Consider the following 20,387-nt stretch of genomic DNA (forward strand, 5'->3'; position numbering starts at 1 on the left):
TATAGCATATGCCAATATGCAGAGAAATACCAGCAGTGGGATGGGGCAAGCAACTTTTAGTTGGGTGCACTTTGAACATTGTACTACTGCCATTTTCCTGATGTGACTTCCAGACAGCTATTTATTAGTGTGAGCCTTGCTGGATGCAAATCTACACAGATGCCTCAAGTCATTGTCTTCTAAAGAAAGCACCTTCCTCACATCTCAACTCAATCGTGTGCTTCCTGTATGCTTGGACTAAGGTTGGTCCTGCTTAAGGCATGAAACCAAGTCACCTGATGCTGGAGCCCATTTTGAACATAGCAGTTTCCCATGGGGGTGTGAAATAGGGATGTAATAGTGTAGTCAATTAACCAATAAGCAAAAGCATATAGGTTAATGCTATAGCCTACATGCATTACTTCCCCCACCAGTAAATTTTTTTTAACAGACTTGCCAGCAGTCCAGCTCAGTTCTAACTCAAGCTGGGTGCAGGACCTACCCCCACTGTGGCTCTGCGTTTGTTTCAGGCAAGAAACTGGTGGAGGAGGGGAGAGGAAGGGGGGAGAGAGAGAGGAAAGAAGCTGATGGCCACTCCCCTTCCTCGCCTATCTTAGCACAGGACCTTGCTGTGTTTTCTTCTGCTGAACACAAAATGCCACCGCTTCTGCCATGACTCTCCAATGGCACAAGCCCTGGCACACTTCTGCACAACTTACAGGTCCATCTCTGCATTTGCTAGAGGGTGCTCCAGTGCTTGCTCTGCATCCAGCGAGCAAGGTGAGCATGGAAAGGCTAGCACCAGCTAGGAAGGGCAGAATGTAGAGTAAAAGCAGAAGGCGAGCTGAGAGATTGAGAAGTGGGGAGCAGAGAAAAGTGGGAAGAGAATAAGGCAGAGTCTAAAAAAGAACCAACTGGAAGAGTGACAGGGCCAAAAAAATGGGACACATTCAGAAGTTAGGGCACACCAAACAACTTGCCTGTGCCATCTTAATTTGGCCCCTTTGTGCATTCCATTTATACACTACTTTATACAATTCCATTCTAACAGATACTGTGTAATGCTGTATATATGCAGGGAAGCCAACAGTCACACTGGGCCGGCTAGCTCCACACTCCTAGAAGGATCAGGGCCTCAGCCAGAAGGGGAGGGCCAAGGCAACCAGCCCTCAGTGCTGCCCTCTCCCCAGCATTGCCTGGAGAGCACTGCCCCCGCCTCCCCAGGCAGCCTTAAGAGTTGCCCAGAGCTCAAGACAATGACCTGGGAATAGTCTTGTGCTTCCTGTAAGCTTGGACTAAGTCTGGTCCTGCTAAAACATGAGGCCAGGTCAGCTGATGGGAGCACTTTCCCATGGGGGTGTGAAATAGGGATGCAATAGTGTAGTCAATTAACTGATAAGCAAAAGCATATAGGTCAATGCTATAGACCACATGCATGTCTCCTCTCCCCCCCCCCCCCCCCCCCCAGTAAATTTTTTAGCAGGCTGGCCAGCAACCCAGATTAATTCTGGCTCATGCTGGGTGTGGCTCTGCATTTAAAGTGTATTAGGAGCCAGGCGGGCAGGCAGCCTGGCTCAGTTCCAGCTTGTGTCAGGTCCAGGAGCTCTGTCTTTATCAGAGACAGCAGCACATGGCAACAAGCAGCTGGTTCACAAGAGGAGCTGGTGATTAAACTGGCTCCCCTTGCAGATTAGCTCCCACCTTACACCCCCGTGCTGCTGCCAGCTGCATCCTTAGGGACTACAGAATAGTTGACTAACCGGTAAGAATTCATGAAGTTACTCAACTACTAAATTAACTGAAATTTAACATCCCACGTGTGAAAGGGTTGAAGCTGAAGTCAAAGGATTCCCACCTTGGGCAATATTTATTTATAAGCAGGGAACCAGAAAAAGGAACCCCCCCCCCCCCACACACACACTTACCACTAAGATGACTGCTTGAAGCATCTAAGACTTAGGAGGCGGATGGATCAGGCCCAACGTAGGAGGCTGGCTAGCTTGTGAGAGAGATGATTAAAACTACCATTTGAGTAAGAAATAGCATAACAAGTTTCTTAGAGTATGAAGCTTAGCTGATGTGTTTTATTTATCTTAGTACTTACTTTGATCGGTCTGTTATCACTTGAAACCACTTAAAGCTCAGGTCCCATACACTCACCCTGACACCTTACCACCTGCCCAGACCCCACACTTCAATCTCCTCCCCTACACCTACTTCCCACCCAGCTCCTGTGCCCTGCTTTACATCCAGGCTCCACCTCGCACTCCCACCATGAGCACTCTTCAGCAACCTACCCCCAGTCCTGTACCCTATCACAAGGCCATGCACCTGCACCCAGCCACCCACTCAGACCCCACTCTGTCACCAAGGCCCTGTACCCTCCATCCACAGTCCAATACAACTCTCAGTTGGCAAGTAGGTTTATTAGTACACAGGAATACAGTGTAGAGCAGACTTGTCAGCACAATAACCAGAAGCAGTCAGTACAATCCATCTCAGGGAGGGGGGCCCAGAGCCCTGACATCACACTGCATCCCAAGCCATCAAGACTCACTGATACCCAGCAGGCCCGCTCTTCCCTGCAGCCAGCCCCGCCTTCAGCCTTTGTCCAGCTCCCCAGGTAAAATGTGTCACTGGGTGTCACTCCCCTTCTCAGGCTCAATTTAAAGAAAGCATCAGCCACTGTGTAAATAGGGAAGCCTGTCACACCACAAGTCCTATCACTCTCTCACTTGGTGCAGTCTGCAGGGAAACTGAGGCACACAGTCAGGGTAACTACAGGACAGTAGAAATTACATGCAACATAATAGAGAACAGAGCAAATACAACCCCCTGCTTTGTCACACCCCCCCCAGCCTGCTTCTGAACCCTACCTCCTATCCAGACCCCCCCGTCCCACCCTGCTCTGTACCTACTGCTCAGCCCCTGCACCCTCACTCTCCTCCCACACACTTCCCACCCATGCCCCCAGCCCCCTCCCCATCTCCTCCCACACAATCAACCCCTCGCTGTTGGCCACACCCCAGAACCTAGGTGGGGGCCCACAAAAAATCCACTAGCCCTGGGTCCCCCAAAGAATTACTGCAGCCCTGGGGGAAGGCCTGAGCCTTGGGCACCTCCCTCCCCTGCAGGTTGGAGTACAAAGGGAACTCTGGCACCATAACTTCCATGAATGAAGCAGCTTTTTTTTTCGGCTTCTGAGTTGGAGGCCATATCAGTGAGGTGGTTGTTGTTTGCTTCTCACTTGTGTTTGGTCTCTGATTTTCCTGTAGGTCAGACGTCCCCAACCCAAAAAAGTTTTCCCACCCTCTCTCAATACAATGAAGGGTTAGTACTGCACCACATCGGCCTTAAGCAAGTGTAAATCATTTCTTGCATTTAAAATGTAAGGTCAGACTCAATTACATTTGTAATCATTAGCTAAGATTCCTTACTAAATGTTTTTCTAAAAAAACCCCACCATTAATGCAATGCTTCTAAAAGTGAAACTATCATTCATGATGAGAATGAAAAACATTATGATACAGCATTAGTGATGAGAATGAAAAAACTGAAGTAAAGGACAGCAATAGATTTTGCATTAGGAGTAACAGATTTCACAACACAGGATGGTAAAAGTTGTATGTAGTGTAACTTCCTGGAAAAACGAGGGCTCTTTTTTATTCACACTTCCCTGATATTAAGAGGAATTTTATTGAGAATTTATAATAAAAGTAAAATAGAAGTAAATAAATTTTCACGCAGCTATAACAAGGACTCATTTTATAAAAATAACTACAAGTCAAGAGAAAGTGTTTCTGCTGTAACGAGTACAAAGCATTACTGAGCATATACATCAAAGAGCATAAAACCGGCAAGACAAGAAAATGTCCACTCTTGTGACTTAACACAGTTCAGGCAGTGTCATTTTAGATTTTTTCATGGAGTAACTTTTATTCGGGAAACAATTTCATTCACAAAACTGTTGTTCTTTGCCAGCACTTCAGCTTTCATTTCTTTCAGTTTGGTTCTGATGTCTTCTTCAGACATGTCTGTCAAGGGCAATGCTTTCACTTTGCAAAGGAAATCCTGAATTATTTTTTCACCTTCCTGAAATAAAAATGAAAGTGTTTAATCTTTAAGCTCACTCTCTGTACAGTCCCACCAAGCAAGTATTAAGAAGAGAATTTCATTAAGCATCAGAAGTTTTCTGGAAGTAAATGATGTAGTATCTTTGCACTTTGGCAACAGTTGGAATACCCGATTAGCTATTGTGAAGCTAAACTGCAAATAGAAACATGTTTTAATACAAAAAGAAAAGACAAGTTATTACCAAGCAACCAGAGACTGACAGTCTTTAAAAGGAACACATGAAAATAGAAACGCTTAGTGCATTTGCCTTTAAGAAAACCGATGAGCGGAGCTTTTTAAAACTGAAGTGATGAGCAATAAGAGCACCAAACAAATTATTCATTAGTATTTGAAATCCCTGTGCTGATAACACTATTTGTCAAGACTACAAGATTCTGCATAAGCCTCTATTGTACTGTGGGACTCCCATCGCAATAATCTGCTTAATCCTGTAGCTCCCAGAATTGTGATTTCATTGTATGAAATGCTTATGCACAGCACATCCAGTGAGGGAACCCTCCATCAATGAAAGGATTTGGGGATATTACAGCATGTGTCTGCTTCTAGAAGTGATGCTGATGCATCTGCTAAGCGAGACTGGCAAAACACATGCAATATCTTCAGTATTTTTCACACACCTAAGAATGAAATGTTTCACCCTCCTTTGTGAGGACTGCGATAGTAGGGGTATGTCTAGATTACATCCCTCTTTTGACAGAGGGATATAAATTAGGCACTTCGAAATTGCAAATGAAGCCAGGATTTGAATTTCCCATGCTTCATTTGCATAATCACGTAATGGCGCTCTTTCAAAAAAGCACTATTTCGAAAGTAAAACCGTAGTCTAGACGAGGTTCTTTTGAAAAGAGATCCTCAGGTTTACAGGATCTTTCAAAAAAGCCTTCCCTTTTCGAAAGAACCACTTCTAGACTGCGGTTTTACTTTCGAAGAGAAGAGTAAGGAGATGGCCAGCAGCTGAGCTGGCTGGGGGACTAGTGGGGCTGGTGCTGGCAGCAAGGGTCCTCCCCTTCCTCCACACTTACCGGAGGGGGAAGCAAAACAAGGTGGCCCCAACTGTTGGCTGCTTTGCTCTCCCAGCTGTGCCCCTCCAGAGGACTCTGCTGTGCTTCCTGGCAGAAACAGAGCAATGCAGCTGGAGTAGCAAAGCAGCTGCGACTGCCTTGCTCCCCTTACTCTGCCACTAAACGAAGAAGGCATGGGTGGACCACTGTTGCCTGCACTGGCTCCCTGGGCACTTCGGTTGTGGGAAAAGACAGGGCAGGGATGTCACCGAGGTGTGGGGGAGTCACTGGGCCCTCCACCCCCATCTGCAGCCAGATGTGACTCTCAGGCAGCAGGTAGAACAGAAGGTTTTTTTCAGCTCACAGGGATACAGTGTAGAACAGACTTGTTAGCACAGGAACCATGATAGTCAGAACAGTCTATCTTGGGGAGAGGGGACTCAGAGCCAAGGGCCCAACTCCTCATCTCTGTGCCAAGCCAGCCAGAGTCACTCATACGCAGCAGCACATCTCTGCCTTCAGCCAGTGCTGCAGGTGCAGACATTTTGCACAGTTCTACTGCTGGGTGCAGGGGCAGTATTAGTATGAAACGTGTCTGAAGCATTGGTTGAAGCAAAATGCAGGACAATGTAGCACTTTAAAGACTAACAAGATGGTTTATTAGATGATGAGCTTTCGTGGGCCAGACCCACTTCCTCAGATCAAAGCAAGTGGGTCTGGCCCACGAAAGCTCATCATCTAATAAACCATCTTGTTAGTCTTTAAAGTGCTACATTGTCCTGCATTTTGCTTCAACTACCCCAGACTAACACGGCTACATTTCTATCACTATGAAGCATTGGTGGCGGTGAGCACCGAAGTGGTGCTGGAGCTTCAAAGATCAGCATCACAGCATCAGCCTGAGCTTTGGCACTGCAGCCATCAGCACCTGATTGGGTACAGTGACTAAAGGTGGATCCAATCTATTACACTAATATTAGAAAACAATATGAACCTAACTTTTTACTAGCATCAACTATACTAACCAGGCCTATTTGAGGCTGAAGAAATTAGTGCAGCTGAACCCTCACATAACAGGTCAAAGAGTGGGTCAACTGCAGATCCATCCAAATAATACGTTGAACAAATATGAACAATTAATTTACATGTAAACTAAATTACAACAAAAGGCACGTGCACACAAACCCAAACCAACTAATTTTGGCCTTTGGCCCATGTGAGAAAAAACTTAAGTGATAGCTGGAACCATCGTCCCATCTATGCCTTAAGTCCCTATTGTTCAGCACAGTAAAATGACATGCATGCAGCTACCCCTACACTGCTTTCTAAAGGGTTCATATTGTGCACAACTTTTTTCAGTGAATCACAGAACACTAAAACTGGAAGGGACCTCTAGAGACCATCCAGTCCAGTCTCCTGCCCTCATTGCAGGACCAAGCACTGTCTAGATCATCTTTATAGATGTCTATCCAACGTGCTCTTAAATATCTCTAGTGATGGAGATTCCACGACCTCCCTAGGTAGCCTGACATAGATTTTGTATGGACTACATTAACAAACCTCTTTTTCTCTGTAGCGTCTTTTAGCTGCTGGCTCTCCTTCAGATTCCTCAGGTTTTCCAATATTTTGGAACTCCTCTAGCTCCACAGCCTTCTCTTTTGCACTCTCTATTACATGCTTTGGAAAAGCAGCAAGTTCTGCTACATGTATTCCAAAACTCTGATCACAGACACCTAAAGAAAAATAAAGAAAATCCAGGAGAAAGTATTTACAATGACTAACATCATAAAAACAAGCCTTGCAAAATTTCTTTTTGAGGAGTCATATGGTTTAGGTTCTCCCACTATTTCCTGGCTTGCCACCACTTAGTCTCTCTTTGATAGTACATCCTAGGAAATATGTTCTTATAATTCAAAAAAATTAAACATTTCTTTTAAGATACTGAAAACAAAAATTATTGTATCTTAGTACTATTTATAATTACTTTAAAACATTTTTCTTTCCTCACTTTCATTCAATCGCTTTGTTATGGAGCTCTGCAGCATATAATTAGCTACACCAAGATATAAGTCTACAAATACCCACAGAAAGTTATGAAGGAAATTGGAGATTTATTCTGTACATTTTGATAGCTAGTACAACATGACATATTTCTTTTATATCAGACTTTAATGCCCACAGGAACCATCATGATCATCTAGACTGATCTCCTGCACTTCACAGACCACAGAATCTCATCTACTCTCTCCTGTAATAGGCCCAACAAGGTTTACCTCTTGCTGAGTTACTCAACTCCTCAAAACTTTATTTAAAAGACTTCAAATCAGAGGTTCATTCTAGCTCAAACCAGCAATGACCCATGCCCCACATTGCGAAGGAAGACAATCTGACCTAGGGGAAAATTCCTTCCAAACGCCAAATACGGTGATCAATTAGGCTGAGTTTGTTGGGGAGAACTGCCAGCCAGAGACCCAAGAAAATTCTCTGTAGTAACTCAGAGCCCTTACCATCTTGCTGACAGCCAATTTATTTCCATGTGTTCTTGTGCCAACATTTTCCCTTAAGTTAAATAGCTCCTCTCGCTACCTGGTGTTTTCTCTCTATACATATATCAAAGGGATAATCATATCTTCCCTTGCCTTTGTTTTGTTAGGCAAACAAAGAAAAACTTCTTAACTCTTCTCTTGGAAGAGAGGGTCTTTATTCCTCCGATCATCCTTCTCTGTACTTGTTCCAGTTTGTAGTAATCTTTTTTAAACACTGGAGACCAGAATTGCATACATTATTCCAGATGGGATCTTATCAGTACCCTATACAAAGGTAATAATGCTTCTCTCTTTCTACTGGAAAAATGCCTGGTCTAATGTATCCTAGGATTGCATTAGCCTTTTTCACAGTTCTTTCTTTCTGTGGGTACGTCTAGACTGTGGGAGTTTTCCAGGATACTTCTGGTATCCCAGAAAAACTCTGCCGCATCGAGGGAACACGTTTGCTTTTCCGCTTTTTTTTGGCGGAAGAGCAAACACAATCTTTCAGGGAGCCCTGTATACATCATTCTACAAGGAATAAGTACTCTTCCAAAAGAGGCTTTTCCGCCATTTGGCCCCGTCTAGATGGGGCCAAATGGCGGAAAAGCCTCTTCTGGAAAAGCAATCAGAAAAAGCTACACAAATTGCACAGCACAATTTACGTAGCTTTTTCTGAAAAAAGGCTATCGTGTAAGACCTAGCCTGTGTCTTTTCCACTTGATAAGCCTCGATCTTATAGTTATTTTCATAGGGTACATTTAGACTACAGGCTTTTGTCGACAGATACTGTCGACAAAGGTTCTGTTAACAAAGAATGTCTCGACTTCAGCCAGTTCTGTCAACAAAGCAAGCCACTTTTTCAACAGAGTCTAGACACTCTCTTTTGAAAAAAGCACAGTGTGGATTCAAGAGCGCCTTTTGTCAACAGAACTCTGTCGACAAAAGGCGTTATTCCTCGTAGAATGAGGTTTACCGCCGTCACCAAAACTGACGCGTTCTGTCGACTTACTGTCGACAGAACTTGGCGGTAGTATAGACGCAGGTATAGTTTTGTTGACAAAAGTCCACTTTTGTCGACAATACCCTAAAGTCTAGACACACCCCAAAGTGCAGGACCTTGCATTCTGAACTATCAAATTTCATGCCACAGCTATTGCTCCAGTTTTCAAGGTCTTTCAAATCTCCTTGTATACTATTGTGGTCCTCCTTTGTATTGACGATACCTCCCAACTGTGTGTCATGTGCCAACCGCTGATAACCAAGTCTCACTTCTTGTGCTAAGGTCATAAGTGAAAACACTGAAGAAGACTGGCCCCAAGACCAATCCTTGAGGAAATCCACTAGTCATCTCCTTTCAGCCTGACAGTTTACCTTTCAGTATGACCCTCCGTAATCTCCCCTTTAACCAGTTCCTTGCTCATCTTTTGATTCTTACATTAATCCCCCTCTTCTCCACTTTAATCATTTTCTATGTATCTGTAACTGTATTAGATGCTTTACTGAAATCCAGGTAGGTTCCTTTGTCAGAAAATCCATTATCTTCTCAAAGGAAGATCAGGCAAGTCAGGTACTATCTACTGTGATAAAGCTCCTCCTCAACCTTGGTGGATTCTGTGCATTCAGGCAGATTTCTTGCCTAAGAGGCTCACAGCAGCCATCAGTTTAGATACTTTTTCTAGGACACCAGCTTGCCATTGGTTGGGCCACTCTCATAATTGGCCAGAATGGGGAAAAGATGGGAGTCCAAACTCCATAGTCTCTGCTGCCCCTCCAAATGATACAGGGCAGTACAGACCCCTTTACCAAAACTAGTCTTTCTCTGGTGAGAAATGGAGAGTTGGGGGGAGCGGAGGGAGAAACTCGGGCCCATCCTCTGCACCAGGGACCCTGCAATATCAGCTGCTTATAATGTCTCCAGTGTCAGCTGCAGGGCAGCTATGATCCCCTGAGCCATTTCCCCATGATCCTCCCCAGCACCTTCCTTACTGCAAGCGCACAGTCAACCTGTGGAACTCCTTGCCAAAGGATGTGGTGAACACTAGGAGTTTAACAGGGTTCAAAAAAGAGCTAAATAGATTCATCAAGGTTAGGACCATCAATGGCTATTAGCCAGGATGGGTAGGAATGGTGTCCCTGGCCTCTTGTTTCTCTGGAGGTAGGTGACAAGGGAGAGATCATGTGAGGATTACCTGTTGTGTTCCCTCCCTCTGGGGCATCTGGTATTGGCCTGTCAACAGACAGGATACTGGGCTGGATGGATCATTGGTCTGACCCAGGATGGAAATTCTTATGTTCTTAACCTCCTGTTAGCTGCGTTCACTTGCTTCTCCAAGACCTTCCAGAACAACTTCTCTCCCCAGCTCCTTGCACACAGTGAGCTAACAGAAGGGGAGCTCATTCTAACCAGTCCCAACTGGTTCTTCATTGGCTCCAGGTGTCCTGATTAGCCTGTCTCCGTTGATTCTGGAAGCCTGCTAACTGGCTCCAGGTGTTTTAATTGGCCTGATTGCCCTGATTGATTCCAGCATGTTCCTGCTGGTTCTGGGTTAGCTCATTAGTTTACACTGGGAACACGGACCTATTTACTTTAGGGCTAATATATTTCCCTTTTATTAATCTCCTGTAGTCCTCTGGTCTGACCCATCACACTGTCTTTAATAAAAAGCATGTTTTATTTTACCTGAATTACTGTTTAGCTATAGGTCTTTAATTACTTGTCTCTTTCAAATTTTCATTTAAGAACTTGCATACAATTGAGGTCAAACTTTTGGACATGTAGTTTCCTGGATTACTTCCCCCTCCCCTTTTCTTAAATATAGGTACCATATTTGCATTCTCCAGTGATATAGTACCTGAATTTATTGATTCACTAAAAACCCTTGCTTTTGGGCTTGCAATTTCATATGCTAGTTGCGTAAATAATATTTTGCTAGATATTAATTGTTCCATAAGTTAGCTAGCTGATATCATCAATGATTATGCCTCCATACATTTAAACATTTGTTAATTAAGATATATGTATCTGGAGACTACAGTTTTATTTCTTTTTACCATTTTACTAAACTGTTCTGGTAAACGCTAACACCTATCCTCCCTGTAGAAATGGGTTCTACACATTTCTGCTCTAACACAAAATGTTAAGAAATGTTGTTCATTAGACAAATGCAGATGCAGATCTGAAATCATTTGAGAAGGGTATCTCCTTTTAACAGCACAATATGAAAAACGGGACGAAAAGCTTTAATCTATGCTGCAGAATTAAAACTGGGGATCAGAAAACAACTCATTCATTACCAAAATGTACTGATTTTCATCTGTATTCACCAAGAGATGCAGCACTCTGTACATAAGAGAGAAATGGACTAAATAATTAGTGATGGCTAAGAATAGCTAAGACCTAGTTTTAGAATACAAAAAGTAGTTCCATGACTTTTTGCAGATAAGGCATCTCTCTCCCATGGCATCTGATAGTTTCATCTTTTTCAGCATTTACAAGATCTCACCTTTCTTGACACGGTAAAGCATGGTCAACATCCCATCAGTGGTTAGTGCTGTAACATGTAAATTATTCACAGTTGGCACTTCATTGGCAAGTGCTGTCAGTTCATGAAAATGCGTGGCAAACATACAGAAAGCACAAATTTTGCTGGCGATATATTCTGAAATAGCCCATGCCAACCCAAATCCATCGTAGGTTGAAGTTCCTCTTCCCAACTCGTCAATAATTATTAAAGAGTTTTCAGATGCAGTCCTAAAATAAATACATTTTTTCAAAGTTTAGATAGCGCAAGCTCTCTAAAATTTAAAATTTAGTCTAATGCCAAGTGCAGTTAACTGTAAGCACATACTATAAAATAAATGATATTATACAAGATGCGTGATCAGACTTGCATGACAATGTGTGAATGAAGATGGGCATTCATTAAATAAAACACTTGGGCTGGTCTCATCTAGGAGTACCAGTATTTATGGTGATAACTTACTTTTCTCTCAGTAATAGAAACAATAATAGTACAGTATAAAGAAATCCTTGAAGATAATCTCCACTCTCTTAGATGAAACACAAAGGAGGTACAGCTCTTACCGAAGAATTGAAGCAGTTTCTAACATTTCCGCCATGAAAGTTGAGACACCCTTCAACTGGCTGTCTCCTGCTCCTACCCGAGCCAGAATACAATCCACAATAGTCACTTCCGCTGAGTCACATGGTACAAAGCACCCAATTTGGGCCATCAGAACTATGACTCCAGTCTGGCGAATGTATGTTGATTTCCCTCCCATGTTAGGACCTAAGAAATTAATTTTGACGAGAAATTAATACATTTGCTCCCTCTCCCTTGTACATACAACTTTAAGGAACTCTTAAGGTTAAACTAAATTTAAGCTAAAATTGACATGTAAAAATGTCTTCTTGCCTATATAATCAACAACTGCAACAAGTAGCTCAGCTTCATGGATGGGCTTACTTGCAACTGCAAATATATGACGGAACTTTTTCCTAAAGAAAAGACAAGTTACCTGTTCTCTAACTGGTGTTCTTTGAGATGTGTTGCTCATGTCCATTCAACAGAGTTATGTGTGCTTGCCACATGCACCCCTGCTGGAAGTTTTCCCCTAAGCAGTACCTGTAAAGGCTGGGGTCCCCAGCACTCCCTAAAGTGGTGCATACATGCCACACTATCTAGGATGCCCTGGCCCCTCCCTCCTCAGTTCCTTCTTGCCAGAACTCCGACAGAGGGGAGGAGAGTGGGAAGTTGAATGGACATGAGCAACACATTTTGAAGAACACCTTTTACAAAACAAGTAAATGTCATTTCTTCAAGTGCTTGCGCATATCTGTAAGCAGTGTGTGCGGAGGTGGGTAGGAGTTATGAGAATGCACACTACAGTACAGACCTACCAAATGCAGCATCATCTCTAGCCTGCTGCGTGATGGCATAATGAGACATGAAGGTGTGCACTGACAATCATCACCGCTCAGCAAATGTCCTGGATTGGGACATGTGGAAGGTAAGAGCGCAATAAGGCCTGAGCTCTGGCAGATGGGCCCTGATCAGCTTCAGCAGCTGAGCCACTGCCAACTCTTAGCACATGTGGATGCAGGGAGTGATCCACTTTGAAAGTCTCTGGAGGAAACTGCAGAACCCCTCCCATGCTCCACAAAGAGCTGTGTGAACTTGCAGAAGGACCTTATCTTTTCAACTCTCAAGGAGAGCCCTCCAAATGATGTCTGAACACGCAAGCCCCTGGGCATTCAACCACAGATGAACCATGCCGTCAGGAGGAGTGAGCTGAGGTTGGATGTAGCAGACACTCTTAGTCCTGAGACAACAAGTCTTGTCTTAGTGGCAACCGCTTGGGCACATGGGATACTAGGTTCATAAATGCCCCAAAGCCAGGCTGGTACAATGAGGATTACCATGGCTTTGTCCCCTCTTGACCTTCTGCAGGACCTTGTCAATGAGGGGAAACTGAGGAAAGGTGTAAATACAACCCTCCGACCACTGGTACAAAAACACATCTGAAGGGAACCCTACTTGAGGCCAAGCTGGGAACATAACCAGCCGCATTTCACATTTTCTCTCATCATAAAGAGGTCCACTTGGGAACAGCCCCAGTCGTGGAAGAGGGAGGCAGTCACCCCAAGGTATACAGCACACTCATGGTGAAAGGAGAACTCTCTGCTGACATGGTTTGCAGTTGTGTTCTGTACCTCTGGGAGATGACGGGCCTCTAGCACAATGCTGTGAAGGACACAACTCCCAGAGCCTCACAACTTTCTTGCAAATTTCTGGGGAGTGGCTCCCCCCTTGCCTGTTTATGTAATACGTGGCAGCAGTATTCTCGGTGAGAACATGCATCATTCTGCACACGAGGGGAGGAAGAAACACCCCGCACACATTGCTGATTGCCCTGAGCTCTTCTATATTTATGTGGAGCCCTCTGTCCTATACAGACCACACTCCATGAGTATGAAGAATCCCTGTGTCAGCCCCGCCAAACACAATCCGAAGTGTTGGCGACTAGTTCCCTCACGTGTGGTTGATATGGGATGCCCAACGTGACCTGGTCTGGTTTTGTCCACCAGACCGGGGCCGACAGCACATGAGGGAGAACCACCACCCCTCTTTCTTGGGAGTACATCACTGGTACATACACCAACACCAGCCTCAGCAGGAGGGGCCTTATCCTGAGCCTATCCAGGGGTACTTCATACTTGCAGGTGGCCATATGCTCAAGGATCTCCAGACACACCCTTGCGATGGTCATGGGAGTGCTAGTTAGCTGCCGAAGGAGGACCAATAGGCCCTCGAAACTGAGGGAGCAATGCTCTGGCAGAGCAGGAGTCCAGAACTGCTCCTATAAACTCTATCCATGGAGTCGGCACTAAGAGACCTTTTTCAATAGACTGAGCTGGTAGTGCATGTCCAGGAGGATACTTACATTGCACTGGACCTTAAGTCTCATTCAGGTAAGTGTACACCTGAATTCCCGACACCTCAGGTAAGCAGCAACCACATGCACTTGGTGAAAACCCTGAGGGCCGTAGACAGGCCAAAGGGCAGGACAGTAAACTGGTAATGGTTCTTTCCCACTACAAACCTCAGGAAGCGCCTGTGACCTTCAAAGATTGCAATACAGAAGCACGCATCCCTGAGGTGGAAGGTGGCATAACAGTCCCCAGGATCCAGGTCAGGAAAGATGGAGGCCGAGGAAACCAGGCAGAACTTGAGGCAGATCAGGAACTTGTGAGGCCGCAAAAGTCCAATATAAGCCATAGCCCTATTTCACCTTGGGAATCAAAAAGTGGCAGGAGTATAAACCTTTGTTCTTGAATTCTGACAGCACCCACTCCACTGCTTCTACGTGAAACAACTGGGATAGCGCCTGCTCAAGAAGATGCTTGTGAGAAGGGTCCCTAAAGAGGGACAGGGGTGAAAGGTGTGAGGGTGGTGTGAAGGAGAGATGGAGGATGCAGCCATGCTGGACAGTGGCTAGGACTCAATAGTCCAATGTAATAACCATAACCCTCCATGCCAGGAGGAAGGGAAGGAGGCTGAAGGAGAACAGGCAGGCAGGACCTTGGGTGTCTGGTACGCTGTCCTTAGGCACATCTGCAAAAGGAACGCTTGCCCTGAGGTTTCGCCTGGCTGGTGGATTGTTGGCCAGACTGAGGATGGTGGCCTGGTCTCTGTTTGGGGAGTGTCGGGCCTGAATGGGCCTTTTCTTGGCAAGGATACTGCCCTTTGGGTTGGGAGGACTGAGGTTTGAACCTCCTCCTCTCAGTCCTGGGGAATCCAAGGCCAATGGTTTTCAAGTCGTACAGGAGTCCTTTAGTCTGTGCAACTTAGTGTCCATCTGTTCTGCAAACAGGGCACTGATGTCGAAAGGAGGTTCAGGACAGAGACAGGCCCAACAGAAGGAGCCAGGAACCATGATTCATGGAGATGGCGGAAGCCACAGAGTGAGCAGCCAACTCCACAGCATCAGACGCTACCTGTAAGGATGCCAAGGCCACCGAAGACCCGCCCTCCACTAGGGCTTTAAACTCCTTATGAGGCCCTTCAGGCAGGGAGGCCTCAATCTTGGTCAGCACCTGCCAAGTGTTGACCTCATAACGGGGGAACAAGAACTGGTGATTCATCACCTGCAACTGGAAGCTGGCTGTAAATAAAGTTCCCTGCCAAACAGGTCCAGGCGTTTCGAGACTTTATTCTTGGGGGAGGGGATCAGCTGGCCCTGGTGCTCCCTGTGGCTCACCGATTCCACTACAAGGAAATTGGGTGGTGTGTATGTATAAAGGTAATCATGGTCCCCCACCGCAACAAAGTATTTCTGCTTGGTCCTCTCGGCTATGGGCAGAATGGAAGAAGGGGCCTGACAGAGTCTTAGTGATTTTGGCAACCACCTTGTGCAGGGGCAAGGCTACTCTGTGGGGTTTCACTTGCTCAAGGACCCCAAACAGTGAGTCTGAGGTCTCCTGCACCTCCTCAGGCTGGAGGCCCAATCTCTTAGCCACCCGCCTCAGGAGGTCCTGGTGGGCTCTGAGTCCTCCAGGGTACCACCCGGGGAGAAGCCACTGTTGCCTCATCCATCAATGAAAAAGAGGAAACCAGGGCCGGTTGGCCTTCCTCACTTGGCCCAACCACCTGCTGTGGAGGGGCTGATGCTCCTGCATCCCCTTGAAGCCCAAGTCAGGCAGTGAGGGCTGCGCCAACTGTTGCACCAGAGGAATGGAAGCCAAGGCCAAGGCCACACTGCAGGAGCGGACACTTCCCGATGCCCAGGATGAAGAGCAGGAGCAGTAACCACTTCAGTATGGAGACTTTGGTGACAGAAGGCACCCAGCGTGCCTATGAGAGCTACAGCACTCAGAAGATCCACTCCCCAAGTCCAGGGAATGGTACTGGAGAGGGAAGCCACAGAGCTGAGAAGGGGACTAGGATTGCTGGGATGAGCCTCTGCAGCTGGCAAGTATCTACAGCACGGCAATGGTGCCAGTGCTGTAGGGAGGAATCCCATCGGTGCCTTTGGTACGGGGCACAGAGGGACAACATGTGCCTCTGCAGGTCTGTGCACCGACTCCAGCCAGGCGGGAGACCAAGTGTCATCCCCCCAGTCTCTCAAAGACAGACCTATGAAGACTTTGTGATGCTCTCCTCTTGGACGCTGGAGGAGAGTGGGACTGAACCATGATGGGTGATTTGGGGCCAAATGGAGGTTTTCCCCTATGCCGTGGCCCCACTGATGTCAAGATCAGAGGTACCGGCATGGTACATTTGTCCTGTGGGTCCTGGAAAGCCTCTGGCATGGAGGGGAGATGGACCTCCAGCACCGGGGAAGGTGACCTGAATGGAGGGTTTGGAGCCTTCTGGGCCTTCCCCAGCCTGTCTGCCAACCGGTCACTCTTCTTCCCCTTGTCCTTAGGAGGGGACTTGTTTCTGTCTGGCTTCTTAGTGCTTTGCTGGTGCTGTGGGTGACAAACGACCCAAGCTGTTGATGCTGGCTGTGTACCGAAGTACCAATACTCGGTGCCAAGTCCAATCTTTGGTCTTGTGGAGCAAGCACAGACTCAATTAAGAGCATGGAGATGCATGCTCCTTTCTTTAATGGTTCTGGGATGGAAGGACCTGCAAAATCGACATTTGTTCAAGGTATGTCCTTCACTCAGGCAACGAAGGCAGTCAGGATGCGGATCGCTGACTGGCATAGACCTGTTCCCCAGGCAAAGTCATTAGGAGAATCAAAAGTCTAGCACTTCATTGGTACTTAGCAAATTTGATTAAAAATACCAACACTGCAATGGAAATGCTAGCTACAGAGATGGCTGGAGCATGGTGTTCCAAGCACCATCACTGGCGGTAAGAAGGAACGGAGGAGGGAGGGGCCAGGGAGCGTCCTATATAGCATGGCTTATGCACACCACTGCAGGGTGTGCGTGGGACCCTGGCTCCTATGGGTACTGCTTAGGAAAAAACTTCCAGCACTGGTGCATGTTGCAGGCATATACACCTATGATGAATGGACATGAACAAGCACTCAAAGAAGAATTTTTGAATAACCTGACTTCTCAAAAACATGAGCAACAATCTAAAGTTCATGTACATACTTCTAAATTAAAGCAAAGGTAGAAGAGTTTAATTTTATGCTTAGTCTTGATAGTGCTTCCTGTCAACAGGGAATACAGTTTAAGTTACAAAACCAATTGCTTTCTTCACAGTCTGCTCCATATAAAACTATTTTTAAAGTGATTTATTAAACAAAGGAAACATTAAATAGTTAGTGAATTTGTGATTATTTCTGTTTGTTAGGCTGAAGAATGAAGTTGCCCTTTTAATGAAATACATCTACCAATGTGACATTATGTGACCTCATTAAATTGCGGCCCAATTTTTATAAATGGGATTTGGATGAATTTGTCAGTAACCTATTAAGAGTTGCCTTCAAAGAATCTTTTATTGTAACAAACCCCATTTCAAACTTTGTACTACCTTAACTCTGTTTAAAGTTAGGTATATGACCATATAACTTCATTTAAAAGTGTGAACATGACATGTGTGAATAAGGACAAGTGTAGAGTCCTGCACTTGGGACAGAAGAATTCCAAGCATTGTTACAGGCTGGGGACCAACTGGCTAAGTAGCAGTTCTGCAGAAAAGGACCTGGGGGTTACAGTGGATGAGAAGCTGGACATGAGTCAACAGTGTGCCCTTGTAGCCCAGAAGGCTAATGGCATACTTGGTTGCATTAAGAGGAGCACTGCCAATTGATCCAGAGATGTGATTATTCCTCTTTACTTGGCTCTGGTGAGGCCACATCTGGAGTATTGTGTCCAGTTCTGGGCCCGCAATTACAGGAAGGATGTGGATGCATTGGAGAGGGTCCAGCGGAGGGCAACCAAAATGATTAGGGGGCTGGAGCATATGACCTACGAGGAGAGGCTGAGGGAGTTGGGTCTATTTAGTCTGCAGAAGAGAAGAGTGAGGGGGGATTTGATAGCAGCCTTCAACTTCCTGAAGGGAGGTTCCAAAGAGGATGGAGAAAGGCTGTTCACAGTAGTGATGGATGGCAGAACAAGGAACAATGGTCTTAAGTTGTGGTGGGAAAGGTCCAGGTTGGATATTAGGAGAAACTATTTCACTAGGAGGGTGGTGAAGCACTGGAATGGGTTACTTAGGGAAGTAGTGGAGTCTCCATCCCTAGAGATGTTTAAATCCCGGCTTGACAAAGCCCTGGCTGGGTTGATTTATTTGGGATTGATCCTGCCTTGGGCAGGGGGCTGGACTTGATGGCCTTCTAAGGACTCTTCCAGCTCTATGATTCTATGGGTGCAGCTTTACCCTGAAGCCAGCCTATGTGGGTGACCAGCTGCCAGTACCAGCTTGATGGCTGAATAACAATGACAATGAGCCTGGAAAAGAATCCACCCAAGAAAGAGACAAAACCCCATCAAGAAAAGAAGATCAAAGTCACCTCAGCTATTAACTGATGACTCATGGTCCTACAGTGCGGGGGGAAGCAGTGAGACAGCACAAGATCTATGGACTAAAACATATAAGAAGATGGGTGTAAAACTATAGGATTGGGTCTTTCAGTTTTACAAATCAGCCTCCAGGAGCATTGGCGTGCACTGATACAACCAAGCTCCCTTCCTTATATCTAGACTATCTGCACAAGTGAGGTTGCTAATTATATCCCATCTGTAGAACTGTGTATACATGTGGAGGACAATTTTAGTAACTAGGGACAGTAAATTAATTCTGCCTTCACAATAAATAAAGCATATTGCCTTATCCCCCAAACAAGTTTCTGTTGAAGGTTGAACCTCTCTAAACTCGTACCCTGGGGACGTGACTGGTGATAAACTAGAAAATTTGCTGAACCACAGGAGGTCAATATTGACTAGCAGCATTACCAACATTTCGACTGCTCACAGGGCTCTTAGAAAACATTTAGGAGTAAATTAGAGCTAAACAACAGCATAGAACACTGAGACAGGACTGGTATAAACAAACCATCGGACTGTGGGAAACTTGGCCACACCCATGGTAAGTGGACATCTAGCTAACTAAAATCATGCCGGAGCACGGATGTTAAAAAAAACAGAGACTGCCGACTAGAAATGTTCAACCTGTAGTTCTATTTCTCTAAGTGTAATGTGGTTACCTACCTTGCTCAAAAGTTTGCTGAAATCCTGTTTTTTTGTGTGCGCCTAAATACTTTTGAAAATCTGGCTCCATGTTCTTCAAGTTTTCAGAATTAATACACCTCATCCTCTCCCATCTAATTTTCATTAGTAGACTGGAAGAGGAAAACAGGCTTTCCTGATTTTCAACATCCAGTCAGTTTCTCATATTTCAGGTAACTGCTCCAAATGAATGGACAAAATATTCTCTGCATCCACTAGACATATAAACCAAAATCTGAGGAGGGTTTGTTACTGCAGCACTCCTTTATGTAAGTGACTGTAATACATTATAAAAAGTTTAGGCCTTAACACAGGTTGTCAATTTCAAATTTAAATAGATTTTCAAAAGAGAAGTGTTTAATTTACATCCGACCCACCCCCTTTTAAACCATCAATTTTTATCCACTCTGGTAACAGAAAAGTATAGCAGATTATTCATATTAAAGATAAACTTTTACAGGAAATGTACACATAAAGTACATACACTATTTTCAACAAAGTGCACATCTATACGCAATATAGATAACCACATTGTCTATTGGACATATTAAAACACTAGCTCCTGTAAAGTCTACCAGAAAATAATCAGCACTCATACTATCAGTGTGATATTTATACATCTCCATTGGTAAATCACATTAGCAATAACCTCTGAACTAGGACTGCAGACAAAATTTTCAAATACAATGGCCTATCAATCATAACATAATGCAATCACGATGCATTTCAAGTGAGATTCTGGGATCCCTCAAGGCTAAAAACATGGCTTCCTCCAGGTATGTAGAGTGGCAACCCTGTGGCTGGTATTACGAGTAACTTCACCTTATAAAAGAAGAGTTTATTATATCACTAATCCATTAAGTTTAATAGGTTATACTAACTTATAAAGTAGTCCACTGTATATTAATTTAAACAGAGAAATTTAACATTCCCCTAAATGTTAACTTATAATGCTGACCAAGTGTATTCCACAGAAATTGTGAACATGTACACTGTGTTATCTTTTACAGTGCTATGGGATTTACCAATATCTTGTATGATCTTTCTCTCTTCTAC

At 44.9% G+C, this 20,387-nt stretch overlaps 1 protein-coding gene across 1 annotated transcript in view; it reads right to left on the reverse strand.

Annotated features, from left to right (window-relative positions):
• Window positions 1-3,651: 3,651 nt before the first annotated feature.
• MSH2 (mutS homolog 2) overlaps window positions 3,652-20,387 on the reverse strand; it is a 92,015-nt gene continuing 75,279 nt past the window's right edge. The window contains exons 13-16 of the mRNA XM_075925390.1: window positions 11,727-11,931; window positions 11,146-11,393; window positions 6,675-6,847; window positions 3,652-4,071 (exon numbers count right to left, since the gene is read on the reverse strand). Coding sequence (XP_075781505.1) covers window positions 3,901-4,071; window positions 6,675-6,847; window positions 11,146-11,393; window positions 11,727-11,931 — 797 coding nt within the window. The 3' untranslated portion in view covers window positions 3,652-3,900. The remainder of the gene's footprint in view (window positions 4,072-6,674; window positions 6,848-11,145; window positions 11,394-11,726; window positions 11,932-20,387) is intronic.

Source organism: Pelodiscus sinensis, chromosome 3 (assembly GCF_049634645.1).
Source record: "Pelodiscus sinensis isolate JC-2024 chromosome 3, ASM4963464v1, whole genome shotgun sequence".
In the NCBI taxonomy this organism is placed as follows: domain Eukaryota; kingdom Metazoa; phylum Chordata; order Testudines; family Trionychidae; genus Pelodiscus; species Pelodiscus sinensis.